Source organism: Pollachius pollachius (genome assembly GCF_949987615.1).
Source record: "Pollachius pollachius genome assembly, chromosome: 3".
NCBI classification, from domain to species: Eukaryota; Metazoa; Chordata; class Actinopteri; order Gadiformes; family Gadidae; genus Pollachius; species Pollachius pollachius.
In genome coordinates this window covers 2,046,264-2,069,278 of record NC_136936.1, presented here as the reverse complement: position 1 = coordinate 2,069,278, position 23,015 = coordinate 2,046,264, and the positions used below count along the sequence as shown (strand labels likewise).

Sequence of the window (23,015 nt, the reverse complement as noted above, 5' to 3'; positions counted from 1 at the left end):
CAGAACACCGTATTAATACACACTGTACCTAGATATACACATCTAGATACATGAGACCTGACCACTGTATTAATACACACTGTACCTAGATACATGAGACCTGACCACTGTATTAATATACACTGTACCTAGATACACACACTGTACCTAGATACATGAGACCTGACCACTGTATTAATACACACTGTACCTAGATATACACACTGTACCTAGATACATGAGACCTGACCACTGTAATAATACACACTGTACCTAGATATACACACTGTACCTAGATACATGAGACCTGACCACTGCATTAATACACACTGTACCTAGATATACACACTGTACCTAGATACATGAGACCTGACCACTGCAATAATACACACTGTACCTAGATATACACACTGTACCTAGATACATGAGACCTGACCACTGTAATAATACACACTGTACCTAGATACATGAGACCTGACCACTGTATTAATATACACTGTACCTAGATACATGAGACCTGACCACTGTATTAATATACACTGTACCTAGATATACACACTGTACCTAGATACATGAGACCTGACCACTGTATTAATACAAACTGTACCTAGATATACACACTGTACCTAGATACATGAGACCTGACCACTGTATTAATACACACTGTACCTAGATACATGAGACCTGACCACTGTATTAATACACACTGTACCTAGATACATGAGACCTGGCCACTGTATTAATACACACTGTACCTAGATATACACATCTACATACATGAGACCTGACCACTGTATTAATACACACTGTACCTAGATACATGAGACCTGGCCACTGTATTAATACACACTGTACCTAGATATACACATCTAGATACATGAGACCTGACCACTGTATTAATACACACTGTACCTAGATATACACATCTAGAAACATGAGACCTGACCACTGTATTAATACACACTGTACCTAGATACACAAGACCTGACCACTGTATTAATACACACTGTACCTAGATACACAAGACCTGACCACTGTATTAATACACACTATACCTAGATACATGAGACCTGACCACAGAACGCTGTATTAATACACACTATACCTAGATACATGAGACCTGAACACAGAACACGTAATACAAATACATATTCATACATAGATACACGAGATCTGGCACCGATTCTATGAGTCACCACATGAATAAACATCTATAGGCCGACCCAAGAGCGCTGGTTGTGTTTAGCCTGACTGTGTTCTATTAAATCTTGTTCTGTAAACCACTGTATTTTGAAAAGCACTACACAAAACAAGGTTTATAATTATTATAAACGGTATTATCGATCACATTACTCTGTTACGGGTCATTGTGCAAGTAAACATTTAAACACACATCCATTCAAACACACAAGAGAAATGAAAACGTATTGCCTTGGCCAATCAGGAGTCATCGCTCGATCCGAATATAAACCACATCGGAAACACACATCCTTTCTAAAAGGACACAGCGCTCAGCCCGGTTAACACACCCCTCCCACTCTACCCACTGCGAGGCTGACCTGTAGTTGTGGAACCAGTTGATGACGGTACTGGTCTTCAGGTTGAGCTGGGAGGCCAGCTCCTCGATGGTCTTGGGGGAGGGGTAGGGCTTCTGCTGGTAGGCTCTCTTCAGCGCCTCCTTCTCTTCCGGCCCCAGCACCACCCGGGGCTTCTTCAGGTGCTGCTGCTGGTGGTGGTTGTGGTGGTGCTGCTGCTGCTGCTGCTGCAGGGCCCCGCCCCCCGGGCTCTGGGAGCCCTGCAGGAAGTCCGGCCCCATGGCTCCGCCCACGTCCACTGAGTGGGCGTCGCTCAGGGAGCTCAGACGCCGCTTCATGTAGGCTGGAACACAGAAAAACCACCGCCATCGTTAGATTCACGTTGAGGGCGTTTGTCAGACGCTTTTATCCAAAGAAACTTACAATCAGTAATCAGTAATCAGTAAGGGGGTTATGGACCCCTTACGTCCTTGCGGACCCTCCTTGCGTCCACCGCAAGGGCCAGACGTGCGCCTCCCATAAGTCGTAAGCTTCCGTCGAGGCGACGCAGCAGCAAGGGCTTTGATTGGTCGTCTCACTAAAGCCCGACGCAGAACCATAAGGGTTCAGGACTGCGTCGAAGCGTCTGCGTGGTTGTTGCGTTGCTTGAACGTGGAACCATAATCCGCCGTTAAGGATGTTCATAGAAACAGTCGCCAAGCACTAACAATCGCTAGGTTAACCCCATTCCCCGTAGACAACAGAGACAGCTAGGATAAGAAGTTATACAATAACAAGTACTGTTTTTAAGCGCAAGGACATACAACATACAATTAGTGCGTAAGAGGGGTGTGGGGGGTTAAGGGGAGAGGCTATGCAGAGTCTAGGTGAACTCGGAACAAGTGAGTCTTGATAGAAACTTGTTCTCTAGTTTGACTGTTTGCTGTTCATTCATCTGAGCCGATGCCTCTCTCATAAGCACAGGGCGGTGATTCAGATGCAGGTCACTGAGGGGCAGCTTGGGGTCAGGGCACCCGGCTAAGGACGGCTACAGCTACGTTGCAGACCCAGGGACAGTGCTGCAGCGCCTCCCACACCCTAGCCACTGCCTTATCCCCCTCTGACACTGGTACTGATTAGTAACTAATCGCTCAAATGGCTTTGGAAAGCAGCACCTGCTCGATTGACTGGATGTAATCTTTGAAACAAGCCTAGCATTGGAACAACGCGGTCATATCACCCTCCGCCACTAGATGGCAGTAGAGCCCCACTCTTCGGATCAGACAAAGAAAGTATCTTCGGAACACAGCACCGTTTGTTTGTTGACCATCGCGGCCTCACCAATACGACTCGGAAATTAACAGCTGGTGGCGTCCGTGCATATAGTTGACATTCTCTAAACACTAGATTCGTGCTGCTGGATATTCTAAATGTTGCGGCGGAAAAAGCCCTCGGAACAAGGTTAGATCACGGAGTTGTGCCCCCGGCCGGCGGCGAGGGGAAGGGGGGGGGGGGGGGGGGGTAAACCGACACCGAGCGAGAGGTCAGAGACGGCCTCGGCCGCCCGTGCCTTTCCTGCGGGCCGGGCCGCGGGCGGGGAGTGTTCCTAACGCTCTCCTGATGAAATCACGGAGGGGTCAATGAACTCTGATGAAGTTGAATGGGAGAGGGAGGAGGAGGCGGAGGGGGTGTTGGTGGTGGTGGTGGTGGTGGTGTGGTAACAGCCCCGCCAGCCACTGCTGGTAAGGTCATGATGTGTTTTATTTCCACCCTTGTGCCGGACTCGCTATCAGGAGGCTAAACTGATCCTGGGTCCCTCGGCTGCGCTCCTATTGGCCGCGCGGGTCACATGTTTAACGGCTGCTCTGTGTGCGGGGTTGGGAGCGACAGCGGGGCTGAAAGGGGCGGAGTCCTGGTCCGCTTCGCCCGTCTCAATAGACTGAAGAATAAGTCCCGCCTCCGAGGCTCCGGTTCCCTCGTTCAAATGTCCATGGGAGAGTTTGTTACGTACTATCATTCAAAAAAACGCTGTGTTATTTCCCATAGTCATTTGACCGAGGGAACCGGGAGCCTCGGGGGCGGGACTTATTCTTCAGAGGTCTATACATACGTGAGGTACCGATCAGCGAGCAGAGCAGCGTCAACAGCACGGCGCCCGCGGAGCTAGCGCTCAAACAGGGGGACGGCCGCTCGCGGACGCGGTTGATTAGGACGTTGATGATGACGGTGATGAAGAGTGCTGATGAGTATGAGTAAGCCCCCCCCCCAACCCCGGCGGCGAACCTCTAGCTGTCACATCTCATATCCCGCGTGATGCCTGCGCGGGCGATGGGGACTGACATCCCGCGAGGACGCCACACACATGCCGTCCTGTCCTGCTGTCGGGGTCAGAGCGTGTGCGGGCGTGCGTGGCTAATGGACAGGCGGCGCCCCGACATGGACCCGTCCCCTGCTCTGAGAAGGGGAGCCCGATTGGATAGGGGTCAGGGTTCTGTTCTCTGGTGTCAGGGGGTTCTGTTCCCTGGTGTACGGGGGTTCTGTTCCCTGGTGTACGGGGGTTCTGTTCCCTGGTGTACGGGGGGTTCTGTTCCCTGGTGTACGGGGGGTTCTGTTCCCTGGTGTCAGGGGGTTCTGTTCCCTGGTGTACGGGGGTTCTGTTCCCTGGTGTCAGGGGGTTCTGTTCCCTGGTGTACGGGGGTTCTGTTCCCTGGTGTACGGGGGTTCTGTTCCCTGGTGTACGGGGGTTCTGTTCCCTGGTGTACGGGGGTTCTGTTCCCTGGTGTATGGGGGTTCTGTTCCCTGGTGTCAGGGGGTTCTGTTCCCTGGTGTACGGGGGTTCTGTTCCCTGGTGTACGGGGGTTCTGTTCCCTGGTGTACGGGGGTTCTGTTCCCTGGTGTACGGGGGTTCTGTTCCCTGGTGTACGGGGGTTCTGTTCCCTGGTGTACGGGGGTTCTGTTCCCTGGTGTACGGGGGTTCTGTTCCCTGGTGTACGGGGGTTCTGTTCCCTGGTGTCAGGGGGTTCTGTTCCCTGTTACCGGGGTTTGTTCCCTAGTGTCCGGTACCCGACGTCCTCCTCTGCTGTTTGAACCGGACCCTACCCGTTTCGTCTCCTGTTGACTATTTAGTAGAGACGTTCCGATACCATTTCTTCCTTCCCGATACTAATTCAGATTCCTGACCTTGAGTATCGGAGTATCGAGTACCGATACAGCCTCTAGCATTGTGACCACCAACAGCACTTGTTTTTATTGAAGGGTTATCTTACGATGACAGCAATGTATGGTCGATTCACTTACTGTCTACATTTTATTTTTTTCAGCACTAGATCATTTGTGATCATCAATCATTGTTTGTGATGTTCTCTGCCCTTGTAGTAAATGATTTCACGTGAAGGTATCGTATCGCATAGACTTGCGTACTCACCGATACCCGATACCGCGTTTTAGGAGGTATCGGAGGAATTTTCGAGACTGGTATCGGTATCGGAACAGCGCTACTATTGAGTGGTTGAGCGAGGCGTTGATCGACCTAAACTGACTCCAGGCGCATGTGCTACAGGGGCATGCATACCAGGTGAACGCCGGACCTCGAACCCACAACCTTTCAGCTGGGAGCCGGTGCCGACCGTGACCCCACCCACCTTTCTTCTCCAGGCGCTTCATGTCCATGAGCTTCTCCACGCTGTGCGGGTCCTGCAGCCACAGCTGCATGCGGACGAAGGGCTCCCTGCCCTTCAGGCTCAGCTTGTGCCAGGGCTTGGGCCGGGCCAGCAGGTCGGACACCGAGCCCTGGGTCAGCCCCAGGATGCTCTCCCCGAACAGACGCTGACCTGGGGGGGGGCGAGAGGGGAGGGCATGGAGGTCAGGGAGGTCTGACTGGACCAAACCAGGCTATAAACCAAGTCGTATTGTAACCTCTTCTCATTGTGGCCGAGGCCTTCAGTATATTGTCCCTGACAAACAGACAGTCCCCTGTCCTACCTAACCCTAGTGACCCTTATTTGAGGGGCCGATGCTATAAGGGGCTTGAGAAGGTGTGGAGGGGTGGGGAGGGGGGCTCACCGAGGTTGTTGTCGGTGAGCACCTCTTTGACCTTCTTGGTGATGACGTAGGTGTCCAGCTCCGGGGACATGGCCACCATCTCCTGGATGCTGAGGGCCGAGTGGGGCCCCGGTAGAGGTAGGGGGGTGCCGGGCTGGGACTCCCCGCCCGACGGCTCCTCGGAGGGGGGCTTGGCGCCGGAGGACTGGGGCGCCAGCGGGTCCCCCGGCAGGCCGTTCACCGACTCCTCCGCTGAGCTCAGGGGCGACTCGGGGGCGGGGCTACAGCTGGCCGACGTCTTGGGCGTTCCCTCTGGGGGCGAGAGGAGGAGTAGGAGGATGAGGAGGAGGACCAGGAGGAGGAAGAGGAAGATGAGGAGCAGGAGGAGGAACAGGAAGATGAGGAGGAGGACCAGGAGGAGGATCAGGAGGAGGAGGAGGACCAGGAGGAGGAAGAGGAGGAGGAGGAAGAGGAGGAGGACCAGGAGGAGGAAGAGGAGGAGGAGGAAGAGGATGAGGACCAGGAGGAGGAAGAGGAAGATGATGAGGAGGACCAGGAGGAGGAGGAGGAGGAGGAGGAAGATGAGGAGGAGGAGGAAGAGGAAGATGATGATGAGGAGGAGGAACAGGAGGAGGAAGAGGAAGATGAGGAGGAGGAGGAGGAACAGGAGGAGGATCAGGAGGAGGAACAGAAGGAGGAGGAGGACCAGGAGGAGGAAGAGGAGGAGGAGGAGGAAGATGAGGAGGAGGAGGAGGAACAGGAGGAGGAAGAGGATGAGGACCAGGAGGAGGAAGAGGAAGATGATGAGGAGGAGGAGGAAGAGGAAGAGGAAGATGATGAGGAGGAGGAGGAGGAGGAGGAGGAAGATGAGGAGGAGGAAGAGGAAGATGATGATGAGGAGGAGGAACAGGAGGAGGAAGAGGAAGATGAGGAGGACCAGGAGGAAGAGGAAGATGATGATGAATAGGAGGAACAGGAGGAGGATGAGGAAGATGATGAGGAAGACCAGGAGGAGGAACAGGAAGATGAGGAGGAGGAAGATGATGAGGAGGAGGATGAGGAGGACCAGGAGGAGGAGGAGGATGAGGACAGCTAGAGGATAAGGAGGAGGGCAAGAGGAGGATGAAGGGGGGGAGGAGGTGGAGGAGGAGGTGGAGGAGGAGGATGGGGAGGAACAGGAGGAGAAGGAGGGCGAGAGGAGGAGGATGAGGCAGACGAGGAGGACGAGGATGAGGAAGACGAGGATGAGGAGGGGGACGAGGGCCGGGCTGAAAGCGGCGAGGAAGCCCCCCCCACGCGGTGTGCGTTTCACTCAACGCAAACAACGACAAGCGATCCCATTAGCTGCAATAGCACGGCTTTAATTGAATAAGCAGCGATCTGGCGCCTGTGACACCAAGCCAGCCGCTGATTAACAGGAACAGTGGAGCCGCTGATTTCTCTCTTTCTGTATAGCGGGGAGCTTTCTGTCTGCTGTCCTCTCTTCCCCCAACCCCCCCGCCCCCTAAAGCAGAGCGGCGCAGCAGGCTGGAACAGAGCAGTCATGAGGAGCTGTCAGTGTACATTAGCTGCTGTTTACACCCCCAGAGAGAAAGAGAAACACATGCAGGCATGCATGTACACACACACACACACACCCACACACATACTGACACACACACACACAAGCACACTGACACGCATACACACTGACAGACACAGACACACACACACTGACACACATACATACTTGCGCAGACACACATACCCACACACACATACACAGACACACACTAATACACGCACGCGCACACACACACACACACACACATGCTAAAAGACACGCATACACACACACACGCTAAAAGACACGCATACACACATTCTGACTAATGCACGCACGCACACATTAGCACAGACACAAAACGCACACGTAGGCAGACTCACACACGTACACACACAGACACACACACACCATCTGGTGCTGCAACACTAGCTTGTCTATGACATGACAAACCAGCAGCTTGCTAGCTGACACAGCCACAGCACTGAGGAGGAGGAGGAGGAGGAGGAGGAAGAGGAGGCGAGGGTGTGCGTGTGTACGAGTGTGTGCGTGCGTGCGTGTGTAGAGGGAGTGGAGGACTGGTAAAGCAGCAAGGTTTTATTGAGCATTGCGTGGGAGTAGAAGTGAAAATTAGCCGCCGTAGTCACCCTATGCTAGACTGGCTAATAACTATGATAATTGTAATGGTGATGGACGGTTGGGACAGCCTGGTGCGCCGGTGCGCTGGCCGTACCTTGGTTGTGTGCCTGCTGAGCCTGCGTGTTCTGGCCCTGGTCGCCGTTGAGCCACAGCTGCATGCGGAGGTAGGGCTCTCTGCTCCTCTGGCTCAGCTTGTTCCACTGCCTGGGTCGGGTCAGGCCGTCGCTGAGTATTCCCTGGAACAACACGGGCGCGCGTGTTAGACGAGAGCCAGCCCACGCCAGGCAGTGGCCCCCGGCCCCGCGGGGACGGCGGAGCAGCCGGGCCCCTCCCAGGTCCTCACCTCTTTGGAGTCCTCGGGGGTGTGTCCGTCCTCCCCCGTCTGCAGAGACACGCTCCTCCGGGGGTCCCCGTGCATGTTGCTCCACCACTGCTCCCTCCAGTGGCCGGCGGCCCCGCCCCCCGAGCCCCGGCCCGGCCGCAGGGCCCCGTCGGCGGGCGACTCGGCCCCTGAGGAGCCCCGGTGCTCCCGCTTCACGGAGCCGGCGCTGAAGTCCAGGACGGGGGAGGGCGAGGTGGGCGAGGAGGAGGCCACGCGGCCCCCCCCCGGGGCCTTCTTCAGCGACAGCGCCAGCGGGTTGTAGGGCGGCAGCGTGGCGGCCAGCGGCGAGCCCATGAAGTCCCTCTGGTGGGAGAGCGAGGACAGGGACGAGGAGGAGGAGGACGAGGAGGCCTTGAGGAGGGGCTCCAGGGCCGCCTGCTGCGCCTCCATCTCCCGCCGCGCCTGCTCCAGGATGGAGCGGATGGCCTCGTCAGAGCCGCTGCTCACGCCCCCGCCGCCCTTCAGACCGCCGTAGGACGGGGGCCCGTGGGACAGGTCTGGGGGAGAGAGGGGGAGAGTCACTCGGGAGGCTCATCGTGTAGCGTCTTATCCTAGCTATCTGTGGTATACGGTGAACGGGTTAACCTAGTGATAGTTAGTGCTTGGCACTTGGCTCTGTGAACTTCCTTACTGCACCGACAGAGACATATTGTTGTTTCTCTTTCTTCTGACAAATGTACTGATTGTGAGTCTCTTTGGATAAAAGCGTCAACGCCCTGAGTGTTAAATGTGAATGTCATGTTGCACTTGGGGGAGACGCCGCGTCGGGACGCTTGTGGAGGCGGGAACTCACCGGCCTTCTGCACCTGCAGCTCCCTCTTGGCCTGCTCTAGGATGGACTTGATCGCCTCGTCCGAGCTGGCTTCTGGGGTTCGAACCCGGGCCGTGATGTTGCCTTAAGAGAGCGGGGGAGAGGGGGAGAGAGGGGGAGACAGCCCGTGTTAAAACACAAAGACGCCCTTTTTCTTCACGACATGTGAACAGCCGTTTCCGGCGCAGTACAGAGAGCCGGGCTGGCCGCTGTCAATCACAGCACGGTACGGCAGAGCTGTGCTGCGGCAGAGCTGTGCTGCGGCAGAGCTGTGCTGCGGCAGAGCCCGGCGGAGGGGCCTCGCGGTGTGACCCCGCTCTAGCGTCAACACATGCACGCGAGCTGGGAGCCTCACACCGCAAAGCGCTAGCCACCGAATAAAAAGAGAAACGAGCCATAAAGTCAGACAGAAGATGGAGCTCCTGACGTCAGCCTCACCCACAGTGTGAACGCCCCCCCCCCCCACAGACTCACAAGCACAGCTTTATGGCAAACACATCGACACCACAAAGACACACTGACGGGGACAAACGACTGGTACACAGGGGACACACACACACACACACACACACACACACACACACACAGGGGTACACGTCACCCAGACACAGAAGCATGCCAGGCGACAGAGCGTGCGGGGCACGGCGACCGGGGGACACACCTGGGTGGGAGGGTGCCTCAGAATGGGCTCTCCGCTTCGGGACGTCCTGAAACACTCTGCTAAGCTGGGGCTGGCCTGAGCCCTCTGTTAGGAACAACACACAGCGCGTTACTGCGGGGCCCCTCTATGACCCTCTAAACGCTGTGTGGCCCCTCTATACGCTGTGGCCCCTCTATACCCTGTGTGGCCCCTCTATACGCTGTGTGGCCCCTCTATACGCTGTGGCCCCTCTATACGCTGTGTGGCCCCTCTATACCCTGTGTGGCCCCTCTATACGCTGTGGCCCCTCTATACGCTGTGTGGCCCCTCTATACCCTGTGTGGCCCCTCTATACGCTGTGTGGCCCCTCTATACGCTGTGGCCCCTCTATACGCTGTGTGGCCCCTCTATACGCTGTGGCCCCTCTATACCCTGTGTGGCCCCTCTATACGCTGTGTGGCCCCTCTATACGCTGTGTGGCCCCTCTATACCCTGTGTGGCCCCTCTATACGCTGTGGCCCCTCTATACGCTGTGTGGCCCCTCTATACCCTGTGTGGCCCCTCTATACGCTGTGTGGCCCCTCTATACGCTGTGGCCCCTCTATACGCTGTGTGGCCCCTCTATACCCTGTGTGGCCCCTCTATACCCTGTGTGGCCCCTCTATACCCTGTGTGGCCCCTCTATACCCTGTGTGGCCCCTCTATACGCTGTGTGGCCCCACTATACCCTGTGTGGCCCCTCTATACCCTGTGTGGCCCCTCTATACGCTGTGGCCCCTCTATACGCTGTGTGGCCCCTCTATACCCTGTGTGGCCCCTCTATACCCTGTGGCCCCTCTATACGCTGTGGCCCCTCTATACGCTGTGTGGCCCCTCTATACCCTGTGTGGCCCCTCTATACCCTGTTTGGCCCCTCTATACGCAGTGTGGCCCCTCTATACGCTGTGGCCCCTCTATACCCTGTGTGGCCCCTCTATACGCTGTGTGGCCCCTCTATACGCTGTGGCCCCTCTATACGCTGTGTGGCCCCTCTATACGCTGTGTGGCCCCTCTATACCCTGTTTGGCCCCTCTATACGCAGTGTGGCCCCTCTATACGCTGTGGCCCCTCTATACCCTGTGTGGCCCCTCTATACGCTGTGTGGCCCCTCTATACGCTGTGGCCCCTCTATACGCTGTGTGGCCCCTCTATACGCTGTGTGGCCCCTCTATACCCTGTGTGGCCCCTCTATACGCTGTGTGGCCCCTCTATACCCTGTGTGGCCCCTCTATACCCTGTGTGGCTCTTCTATAGGCTGTTTGGCCCCTCTATACGCTGTGGCCCCTCTATACGCTGTGTGGCCCCTCTATACCCTGTGGCCCCTCTATACCCTGTGGCCCCTCTATACGCTGTGTGGCCCCTCTATACCCTGTGGCCCCTGTATACCCTGTGACCCCTCTATACGCTGTGTGGCCCCTCTATACGCTGTGGCCCCTCTATACGCTGTGTGGCCCCTCTATACGCTGTGTGGCCCCTCTATACGCTGTGGCCCCTGTATACCCTGTGACCCCTCTATACGCTGTGTGGCCCCTCTATACGCAGTGTGGCCCCTCTATACGCAGTGTGGCCCCTCTATACGCAGTGTGGCCCCTCTATACGCAGTGTGGCCCCTCTATACGCTGTGTGGCCCCTCTATACGCTGTGTGGCCCCTCTATACGCAGTGTGGCCCCTCTATACGCTGTGTGGCCCCTCTATACGCAGTGTGGCCCCTCTATACGTAGTGTGGCCCCTCTATACGCTGTGTGGCCCCTCTACACGCTGTATGGCCCCTCTATACGCTGTGTGGCCCCTCTATACTCTATTCTTTCTGTCTTTTAACACGACTCGCATAAGAAGTCCCACCGGGGGTGACCTTTGACCTCTGACCCCGCCCCCCTCCATCGAGCGGAGCAGACGTGCCCGTGGTTACGCCCAACACGAGCGCTGCGGCGGCGGCCCCGCGAGGCCCTGAGACGCGGCGCCGCGAGGCCCTGAGACGCGGCCCCGCGAGGCCCTGAGACGCGGCCCCGCGAGGCCCTGAGACGCGGCGCCGCGAGGCCCTGAGACGCGGCGCCGCGAGGCCCTGAGACGCGGCCCCGGGTCCGTGCCTCCGAGATCTCCCTCCATCACAAACGCCGCGATGCGCTAACAAAAGCAGAAGCCGGCTAATCGAATCCCCCCGCCGTTAAACGGTGCCCCCCGCACCCCCCCTGCCCCCCCAGGGTCAATACCATGGATCGGTGAAAGGTTTCAGTATGGATCGGGGGGGAGGGGCCCCCCCAGGGTCAGTGTGCGACTAGGCCCTCGCTCAGAGCACACAGGTGTGGCCGCGGACGGGAGGGAAGAGAATAATAAGAAGCGAGTCCTTATTGACAAGCGGATCAATAGCAATATACAGGGGCCAGACATATGCACACACACACACACACACACACGCACACTGAACACACGCACGCACCCACGCACACACAGGAGTGAGCAGCCCCGCCCGCCGCTCACCTCTCTGCCGGCCCTGGATGCTGCGCAGGGCCAGGATGTTCTGCTCGTCCGCCAGGAACTGCCTCATCTTGTGGAAGGGCTCCTTGCCCCGGATGGTGAGCTTGCTCCAGGGCTTGGGCCGGGCCAGGATCTCGCTGACCGAGCCCTGGGACAGGCCCAGCACGTAGTGGCCGAACACCCGCTGCCCGATGTTGTGCTTGATCAGCTGCTCCTTCACCTGCCGGGCGATCTCCGCCGTGTCCATGTCCTCCCCGTCCAGGGGGGCCCCGCCCCCGGCCGTGTCCGAGTGGCTGGGGGAGGGGGAGGGGGCGCCGCACGCCACGCCGCCGCCGTTGACCGTGGCCACGTCCGGGCTGGCGGGCGGCGGCTGGGGGCTGCTGGCCGCCAGGGGCACGGCGGCGGCGGCGGCGGCGTTGGAGGGGGGGAGGGAGCCCAGCGTGGGCGAGAAGGGGGAGAAGAGCAGGGCCCCGGCGGGCAGGCCGGACGACTCCTGCAGCGCTTTGGAGTAGAAGGTCTGGAGGAGCTGGCGCTGCAGCAGAGAGCTCAGCGCCATCTTGCCCCCCACCAGGGGGAAGGAGGGCGAGTAGAAGTCCGCGCCGAGGCCGGCGGGGGAGAAGGGGTGCGTGTCGTTGGAGGTCGGGGCACCGGAGCCGAGGGGGTCGGAGTGAACGCGAGGGAGCAAGAGCTGGGAGGAGGAGGAGGAGGAGGAGAGGGAGGGCGGAGGCGGAGGGGGCGAGGGTGGGGGTTCGCGGGGACAGGGCTCCTCCTTCGTGGCGGGCTGCTCTGTCCCTTTCCCTCCGGCTGGCCCTACAAGAAAGGTCAAACACACCGTGCATTATGGGGAGTGAACAAAAAAAGGGGGTTTCGCTCAATAAATTGAGAAAAAAAATAAATTAAAAAAAAAGTTGTTTTAATCCTTATTCTTTTTTTTTTTGTATTATCCAGATTAAAAAACTTTTTTTTGCTTTAGGTTTTATTTATTTTACTTTTGCCAACCCCCCCTCCATGACAGTACGCCCATGCATTAGTGATTTGTACCTTTCTTGTGAGCAACAGCCTGGAAGGAAACAAACAAATACAACCATGGAAAACAATGGGGTGACAGTGAACCAGCGCTCAGGCTGGTAGTCTCTCTCCCTCTCCCCCTCTCAGGCAGACAGGGAGAGAGAGCAGACAGGAGAACCAAATCCATGAATCACCAGCACATGGTGTGCAGTCCTCTTCTGTAACGTTGCGGGCGCTTGCATCAGACATCAGTGATATTACATTAACATATTGCTTTTTTTTTCCAGTTCATATATTTAAAACAAAAAAAAAAAAAAAAGAAAAGAGAAAGACACTTGAAATAAATGGAGCAATTAAAGAAAGGTTCTCTGGTCGAGGACAGACCCAGACGGAGGACGAGACACTCTTAGTCACTACCGCGCGGCGAGGATTTTCCACGAGGCTACAGAAGGCTTTTAATGCCCGCTGTCGCAGACATAAATGTCACATGAACTATATTTTCTGTACCTGGCCCCGGACCAGTGGTTCCACTGGAAACCATGAGGTGGGTAAGCAGCCATCTGGCTGGGTGGGGGGTGGGGGTTGGGTAACATTATTCCTGCGTGTATAGCCGGTTGGAGATTTTACATGATTGAGTTAGACAGTAAACTCCCCTTACCCTGAATGTTAATCAATTCATAGCTATTCAACTATTCAACCCTAAAGCAATCGGGCATGACATTTCAAACCAAGGAGCGTCCGGGAGAGAGAGGGCTCAGCCGGGAACAGAGTGCCCTCCTTTCTACCTCCTCCATCTCTACGTCCCCGCTTTAGTTTGCGCTCGATTCCTGCACGCATTTTTTTGGGGGAAATTCGGTTTCATTGAATCAATCATTTATTCCCTGCAACGCTGCAACCCTCTGGTCTGTCGTCCAGAATGTGAAGGAGTTTTGAGAGGTGTGCCGGTCTGAGAAACAGACAGATGGTCCACAGCAGAGCACAAAGAGCAAAGACGGGGAGGTCCCAGTCTGGGGCGCAGAGAGGACGTGTTCTCAGAGAAAGAGTTGTTGGTTCCTGTCTGTTCTACTCTCAGATCCCATCCTGCTCTCCTAGCCTTCCACAGAGACACACCGTGTGGACCAGATCCTTGTTACAGATGTTCCCATACCCTTTTTCCCTTCCCGATTCCAATTCCTGAACTTGAGTATCGGCCGATACGAGTATATACCGATACAGCCTCTAGCGTTGTGACTACTGACAGCACTTGTTCTTATTGAAGGGTTCTCTTACGATGACCGTAGTAGTACAGTAGTTGGTTCACTTACTGTCAACACATTTATAGTCTATAATTATAAAAGAACATTTGTATTCTTGTAGTTAAGCCTGCGCACCCATGTTCTTCCGACTTTCCACCTCAAACCGTTAACGAACACAGCACAACTCTGCAGTGTTTATGTTCTTTCCCTTTGTAGTAAAGGACCTAGTAATGTGATGGTATCGGATCGGCACAGATTTGCGTACTCGCCGATACCCGATACTACATTTTAGGTACTTTAGGAACAACTCTAATCCTTGTAGCAGCGTACTGGTGAGACCCACACCCTGGTACGCTTGCCATCGAGCCCACGGGCTGGGACCAAATCCCCCCCTAGGTGATAATAAGCCTGACTTACCGCTGAGCTCGGTGTTGGCGATGCGCAGAGAGGCGCTCTCCGACTGAAGGCTCCGGTTCCTCTCCAGCAGCAGAACCTCCAGGGGCTTGGAGGAATCCTGGTCAACCGGGCGCGACAGACACACCGCCAGAGCCCCGGTAAACATCACACTCCCCCTCTGGTTCCAATACACATCCTGGGGGTTTACTGGGCCCGCGATTCTCCGGTACAAGGATTCTCTTACGCACTTATTGTGTGTTGTACGTCCTGGCACTTAGCGGTAGCACTTAGCATTGTGTAGCGTCTCATTCTAGCTGTCTCTGCTGCATACGGGGAATGGGGTTCACCTAGCAATTGTTAGTGCTTGGTTGGCACTTGGTTCTATGAACATCCTTACTGTACCCACAGCCGTATAGTGTTATCTTTCTTCTGACAAATGTACTTATTGTAAGTCGCGCTGGATAAAAGCCTCTGCTAAACGCCCTGAACGTAAATGGAAATCCTCCGGGAGGATTGCATTATGTTTAATAGTGATTCTATAGACGCAGATTAGAGGAAACTCAATGCACACAGACGTCAGCCCTACTGAGGGGCTGACGTGGTCGCCGTTACCTGCACAGAGTCTGACGGGCCGAACTCCATGGACTTCAGGATGCTGGGGGGAGAGAGAGAGACGCCTGTTATATACTCCCTTATACATCCAAACGCATGGGTACCACAGAACTGGACGCCAGCCCAGGAGGGGTGCATTCCATTATCAAGAGCATCACGCTCACAAAGAAGCTATACGTTGAATAGGTCTAATTGAGATGGTTGGAAGTCAAACATCAGGCTTACTGCAGAAGCATTCCATAAATTGCCCAGTGCATTGATATCGGTCAGACAGACAGACAGACAGACAGACAGACAGACAGACAGACAGACAGACAGACAGACAGACAGACAGACAGACAGACAGACAGACAGACAGACAGACGGCCCACCTCAGCTCCTTCTTGACCTCCTCATAGTCGGCCTGCTTCAGTAGCTTCTCCTCCAGCTCCTGAAGGGAACAAAACCACCGGTCGGTCGTGTGGACAAAACCTTCACAACCGTCCTTCAGCGGGGCCACATTATATGAGCTGTCAGTCCTTCAGCGGGGCCCACAGGCTGCGCTGCGGCGGAGCAACCCGGGCCAGAGGCCCGCTCATAAGAGGGGGGGACAAAGTATCGATAAGGCGGTATATCATCGCCCTTCTTCGTTCGATACGGGAATTGATACACTGGCGCTAAATATCGATATATATATATTAGTGCTGTAACGATATGCGTATCGAAACCGAACTCGTGACACTCAGAGACACAAACCTGTCTGGCGGAGTGAGATGGCAGAAGCACGACACGCCCTTTCTAACTCCTATTATCCTTCCGGTCCGGATCCAGCCACATTATATGAGCTGTTGGTGCCAGGGTTTCCGTTGTCCGGAAAAATAAAATGTCCGACAAAATTGTATCTCTGTGTCTGCTGACACCGCTCCTCTTATCGATGCCGTAAGTCTACGACGAGATGCCCTCGCTGTGATGACAGCGCTCCGTGGCTACGGAGGATTACATTTCTCCACAGCCTGCGAAGTCCTCATATGCGATATGAACGACATTTATCCAGAGTGGGCCAAGCGCGCGAAAATAGCCTGTGTGATCCCTGTCTCGAGTATTTTATGAGCTTTGACCGGCAGTTGGTCTGCTTATAGGTCGGAATGAAGCGGCCACCGATTCTTGACAGGCTGGGTACTTCATTCTTACACACAACCGGACTCGTTTGTTTCTTCACTAGACTGACACACACACACACACACACACGCTACCACTCACTCTTTGACGTCACTCACACAAACACACAGACACACTGCCATTCTTGCGCACACACAGATGTTATTTGCAACACTATGCCTCGTAATTGCGAATCAGACATTCATGTTTTTTCCCATCTATTTGAAAGTTAGGCTTTTAAACATGTTGCATTCTATACGGAATGATTAGGTCATTATTAAAGCTACATAGCCTAATAAGAAAAGATAATAGGATATTTGACCGGCATATCATCAATATGTCTGGAAAACGAAACTTATGCAGGTCACTTTGACCGGCACCGTTTTTTCTAGAGGGAACGCTGGTTAGTGCTACCAAACTATTCAAATTACTATTATTTATTGGACATTAATACTTTAAAATACGTAAGCCTAAACCACAAAACTAGTTGAGGATTTTTCTGCCTACCTGCAAGCATCCTCCAACTGCAATCTTTGGTTATTTATTTATTTATTTTGTTGCGGTCCAAATTATTTGTTATTAAATGTTACATTAAGTTAATTGTTATACAAGTGTTATTTAAATAAATTACTTGAAAAAAATCGTGAGATGTATCGACCCGTGGGTCAAAAAACGTGATACAAACCGAATTGTGAGTTGGTGTATGGCTACAGCCCTAACATATAGTATATACATACGATATTTCAATTTTATTAATTGAAATATCGATATTTGGATCGATACGTTTATTTCCATCTAAATCTTCATGAATAAAGCAGAAAAATGCAAAATAAATAATATTTACATAAAAACATATATACATTTTTCCAAATATCGATATTTCAATTAATAAAATAATGCTCCTCGATGTAGCGCTCAACACATGAATGAAGAAAACCTGAACAGACGTTTACTAGCCAAACAAGTAACTTAAAAAACGTAGTTTGGACCGTGAATAAAGACCAAAATCCACCAATTTACCTTTTCAACGTGCATTTGGCTTTGATCGTTAGACACATCTCATGATGTATCGTTATAGGATCTTCCAACAATATATTGATGATCTCAGAATGGCTGCATCGCGCCATCATCGTTATCGCGTGATACCATGTACGAAGCATCGTATGGTGAGGTACCCTGTGACTCCCACCCCTACTCGAGACCCAAACCCTTTGAACCCCTCAGTGATACAGACCCATGGCCGTGCCCGCGGCCCCCGTGTGTCTCCGGGCCTACCCCTCTGGCCTCCAGGCCTACCTCGAGGCTCATGGACGCATTTCATGGACCCAAACGATCCCCAAACCCTTTGAGCCCCCCCGGAGACGCAGACCCGGGCCCGGGGCTCCTACCTTGAGGCTCAGGGTCTTGGTGCTGAGCTGCTGCTCCAGCTGGCTGATCTGGGTACCGGTGCTTTCCCTGAGCCGGCTCAGGCTGGCCTGCAGTCTCTGCACGTCCTCCACCAGCTGGACCGTCTCCCGGTCCTTCGCCCCCAGCTCCGCCTCCAGGCTGGAGCGGGAGGCCGTGTCCGTCCCCCCTGCCGCCGCCGCCTCCTGTCAACACACCGCATCATCTGTCAGAGGTCCGTCGACGTGGGCGGAGCCACCGCGGTCATGTGACCGTGTGAGATCAGGTTTAACGGCCGGACATTCCGGTTTAAAGTCGTTGGACCAATGAAAGGCTCGATGGAAAGGACGATATAGGACGGAAAAGCGATCGATCAATAGTTCGATAGATGCCTCTGCTGCCGCCGGCTTCTTGACTTAAGGGACAGTTGATTGGTAGTCTTTGATTAGCTCGGATCAATAATCAATAGCCATAGTTAATCAATCAACCGATCAAAAGAACCCTCCTCTTAAGATCAATAGGAGTGACTTCTTAGCATGAGCCGTTCTCTAAGTCTGCTGCCACAAGCCTAAAAATAATCCGGCGATCGATAAAGCAATCTTCCATCGTAGAAGCCTCTGCAGCCTGCTGTAAATGTCAATACTGCAACCGGGCGATCAATCGATACTTTAATAATGCTCCAAATGCCAGACCGCGAAGGTCAATACAAAAAGTGATCAATGATCCCGAGCTCAGACTGAGACAGAAACAACACCTTTAGTTATCGGCCCAGAGAACCGATCAATTCATCTCGGGGCCTGTCACGCGGCCGATCAATCAATCAACGCTGAGGGTTACCGTGTCGGAGTCTGTGTTGATGTGGCCGGCGAGCTGCATGGATTGGTTGGTGAGGGTCAGCTGTTCTCTCAGTGACTCCGCCTCCCGTTGGGCTGCTTCTGCTCTCTGGATGGGAGGAAGAGGAGGAGTTTAGGAAGGGAGGAGGAGGAGGAGGGAGACTCTGGGTACTTCCTGCGCGGCCGAGCTGGCGTGGTTCTGTGGAGGACAGGCGTCATGCCGCTGCCTCCGAGATGGCCAGACCGTGACCGTCTCCATATTGAGGATTGTTTGTCCACTGCCCCGGCGTTACAGCCTTCGTCGCATTAAAACCAAACAGCAGAACGCCGTTCCCCGGTTCCTCCGTGCGAGGCGGAGGCAGGAGGCCGGAGGCCGGGCTGTCATCCCCGCTGAGCCTCACATCAGGAGTGTGAAAAGGGTTTGTGTGTGGCCTTACAGCCGGCACGGAGCTCCAGGCTAGCATTAGCATCACATGTCCCCGCCATACCCCATCACCCCCCAGCCCCAAATCAGACTCCTCGGCTAATAACCAGAGCTAACAATAATGGCATTAACAAATAGCACCGGAATATTCTCCACGCAGCGGCGACGGCGGGCCGGGGGGGCTTATTAAGGTTAGCGGGGCTGAGTAGGTGTCTCATTAGCATGCACGGCCAATAGCAGTGTTTTCACTGTGGATACCCGAGTTTATCAGGCTCATGCCCCCCTAAGTCTGGATACACACACCGGAAGGCTTCTTCAACAAACATCTATTACAACCAAATTCACACAGATATTTTACCGTTATGATATACTTTTTCAAATAAATCATATTTAACAGCACATTTTATGCGGGTTACATTTTTGTCTTTTAACCGTGCACACAAACATTGCATTTCCTCGCACCTGATTGGCTCGGTCCAGGTCTGTCATCACCATCTCGATCTCGTCAGCCCTGAGGAAGACAATGCGAGTTAGATCACAGATCCACAGGTCAACAGAAGGCACACAGCGATCACGCCATCCCTGTTCTACAGCACGCCCGCTGGGCTTAAGGGCCGCGGTGCATTGTGGGTCCGTTAGTTAGGTCAGGGTTGGAATATGAATGCTTTGTGTGTGTCGTGTCCATTAAGCTGCCATCTAGATTTCACCTTAATCCATTGATTGTGTGTACTCTATAAACCAAGCAGCTTGCCAGGATGCGTGCATACATGTATTTAAGAGTGTGTGTTTGTGTGCGCACGTGGCTGTGTGTGTGCGGGCGTGTGTGTGTGTACGTGTAAGCCCCTTAGCCTAGGCCACTCTAAAACAGAGGGATTACACTAATAGAGCTATAAATCCTAATACAGTGCACTAATCTGCCATGAAGCGCTGTGATTGTGTCTGCCTAATGGTCTAGAGGCAGGTCGCGGTTTACCTCTGACTTGTTAGCCGGACGCATCTTCACAACCTGCCTCTGACTGAACTCAGTGCAACTAAAGGTTAGCTGTTGGTATCCGTTAGCTGTTGGTATCCGTCTCTCTGGGAGGCCTGCCCGACTCCTCGTCTCTGTCTGTCTGACGCGGACGTCAGACAGACAGAGACGAGGAGTCGGGTTGTGTTCAATTCGATTGTGTTCACAAAGCGTGAACACAATCGTCTGCAGAGAAGCACTTGTTTGAGTGCGCACACGTCAGCAAACATGCAGACTCACACACACACACACACACACACACACACACACACACACACACACACACACACCCATCCGCCCTCTTGGTTAAACTAGTGTCCAATTATAGGTTATACAGCGCAATTTGCTTAATTGGCAAAATTATGATCCTGTTAATTAATTTGGGGCGTGTGTAAATCAAACCGCATGTATCATAGCAGACTGGGGCGTGTGTGAGGCAGCGTTGATGACAGTGGGAGGCAGGGACGGGCTCTGAATACCCTCATTACTCCGCGTCGGGGGTGTGAAATATCAAAAAGCGAGGAGGAATAACGTACAAGCCCTGCGTGTGAGTGCTCCGTTCGTGTACTCAACGCTCACACAAGAAAACACTTAAAAACGCTTATAAAGCGAGCGGGGGGGGGGGGGGGGGGGGGGGTTGTGGGGAGGGGGGGAGCAGGCATCGACGGCTCCATTAGTCCCCTCCGAGTCCTCCTTAATCTACTGATCCTGAACTCCATCACCCACACCCACGCTGCTGTGTGTGTGTGTGCCCGTGTGTGTGTGTGTGTGTGTGTGTGTGAGCCCGTGTGTGTGTTTCCGCGTATGCGTCCGTGTGTGCGCGATTATGCGCGTGTGCGTTCGCATGAAAAATATGCGCATTCTCCAGTGATGTCCCGGTGATTCGGTGAACGTGTTTAACAAAACAGACACAGTTGATATTAGGTCAACACGGAGCCACAGGCGATGCAGCAAACAGAACGCGGCTGTGGGCTGGGGAGAGTGCAGCTCTCCTCCTCCACTCTCTCTTTGTCTCCCTCTCCCCGCTACGTTTCAAAGGCCCTGCTGTGGATCTGAAGCACAATGGACCGCCGACCGTCCACTCCTCCTTTATCCCGTCCTAAGCCGCGCAGTGCCGAGACCCCTGCATGCTAGCACGCACTCTGCGGCATCTCTCGCTACGTGCGTTCTAGCATCACATACGCACTTGTTACCATCATGAACGTGTGTGTTAGCATCACGTACGCGCGTGTTAGCATCACGCACGCGCGCACGTGTGTTAGCATCACGTGCGTACGGACGTTTGCGTGTGTTGGCATCACGTGCGCGTGTGTTGGCATCACGTGCGCGTGTGTTGGCATCACGTGCGCGTGTGTTGGCATCACGTGCGCATGTGTTGGCATCACGTACGCGTGTGTTGGCATCTCGTACGTGTCTGTGTGTTAGCATCTCGTACGTGTGTGTGTTAGCATCTCGTACGTGTGTGTGTTAGCATCTCGTATACGTGTGTTAGCATCTCGTACACGTGTGTTAGCATCACGTCCGTGTGTGTGTTAGCATCACGTACGCGTGTGTTAGCATTACGTACACGTGTGTTAGCATCTCGTACGCGTGTGTTAGCATCATGTATCCGTGTGTTAGCATCTCGTACGTGTGTGTGTTAGCATCACGTACGCGTGTGTTAGCATTACGTATGCGTATGTTAGCATCACGTACGCGTGTTAGCATCTCGTACGTGTCTGTGTATTAGCATCACGTACGTGTCTGTGTGTTAGCATCACGTACGTGTCTGTGTGTTAGCATCACGTACAGGCACCGGCGGCGTCCAACCAGCCTGTTTAATCAAAGTACAGATGTGCAAAGTCCTCTTAAATAACCTCTGGATTTGGCTGTATTTGGGGAATTATAAAGAGGGAAAGCTAGGAGCCCAGTGCCAGAGGAGATCACAGGCAGTGGATTTTCTACATATTCTGATACAGTCAGTCAGTCAGTCAGTCAGTCGCTGCAGACGGACCGGCAGCCCTTGAATGTATTTATTCAGCGCTGCGTGTCAGTGATGCTACATAACGGTGTAGTATCGCTGAATTTCTGTTTTTGTTGCTGCCATCGTGTGTAATAAGCCAGTGACACAACACAGCCACTAGGAGGAGCATGAGAGCACGCAGGGATGTGTGTCAGAGAGGATAATGCACGCACACACGCACACGCGCACGCACGCACGCACGCACGCACGCACGCAGGCACGCACGCACGTTGATTTGCAGCCGGGTCTCTGCGGGTATGTGCGGTGACATCAGCGCGGGCGATGGGACCGGTGGAGGTTTGAGCCACCAGCCGGGCGGGGGGGGGGGGGGGGGCAGTGGGGGGGGTGAGCCCTCAGCCGGGCGGGGGGGCTGCTGGAGGGGTGAGCCATCAGCCGCGGAGCCCCTACTGTACTTCCTGCCTGCCAGACGCTCCTTTTCATCTCTTATCATCGCCTCGCTCTCTCTCTCTCCTTGCTCCCTTTCTCGGCAAACCTCTCTCGCCCTCGCCTGCCTGCCCCCCCATCGTCTCTTCAACCCTCTCCCTCCTTCCCTCCCCCCCCCCCCCCTACATCTCCCTCTGCTTTCCTCCTTTCATCTCCCCTGTTCCTCCCTCCCTCCCTCTCTCTCTCTCTCTCTCTCTCCCCCTCCTCCCCTCGGCCGTGTCCGCCACGCCAGCAGGATCTTCCCTGATTTAGATTTGTCTTTCCCTCCTCCATCGCTCCCTGATCCCTTCTGTCTTCCCTCCAGCCGGCGTCTCCTCAGCGTGCTCCCTGCCCTCTAGCTCTCCTCCCTCCTTTCCTCGTCTCCTAAGACATCCCGGCTCCAGCAGCACTTGCCTCGGTGAGTGTCCGCGCCGTTCAATATAAACACCGATAGGAGGAACCATATTCCTTCTTAATGCCCCCCCGCTT

At 54.3% G+C, this 23,015-nt stretch overlaps 1 protein-coding gene across 2 annotated transcripts in view; it reads right to left on the bottom strand.

Annotated features, from left to right (window-relative positions):
* The window catches only part of cux1b (cut-like homeobox 1b), a 69,243-nt gene that overhangs the window by 7,301 nt on the left and 38,927 nt on the right, over window positions 1-23,015 (bottom strand). Inside the window, exons 9-22 of one of the 2 annotated variants that reach the window (XM_079731984.1) lie at window positions 19,555-19,603; window positions 18,673-18,777; window positions 17,841-18,041; window positions 15,687-15,745; window positions 15,316-15,358; window positions 14,725-14,821; window positions 12,068-12,874; window positions 9,571-9,654; window positions 8,892-8,993; window positions 8,060-8,595; window positions 7,811-7,952; window positions 5,556-5,846; window positions 5,135-5,323; window positions 1,539-1,857 (exon numbers count right to left, since the gene is read on the bottom strand). In XM_079731984.1, coding sequence (XP_079588110.1) covers window positions 1,539-1,857; window positions 5,135-5,323; window positions 5,556-5,846; window positions 7,811-7,952; window positions 8,060-8,595; window positions 8,892-8,993; window positions 9,571-9,654; window positions 12,068-12,874; window positions 14,725-14,821; window positions 15,316-15,358; window positions 15,687-15,745; window positions 17,841-18,041; window positions 18,673-18,777; window positions 19,555-19,603 — 3,024 coding nt within the window. The remainder of the gene's footprint in view (window positions 1-1,538; window positions 1,858-5,134; window positions 5,324-5,555; window positions 5,847-7,810; window positions 7,953-8,059; window positions 8,596-8,891; window positions 8,994-9,570; window positions 9,655-12,067; window positions 12,875-14,724; window positions 14,822-15,315; window positions 15,359-15,686; window positions 15,746-17,840; window positions 18,042-18,672; window positions 18,778-19,554; window positions 19,604-23,015) is intronic. The other variant, XM_079731985.1, reaches the window with a different exon arrangement.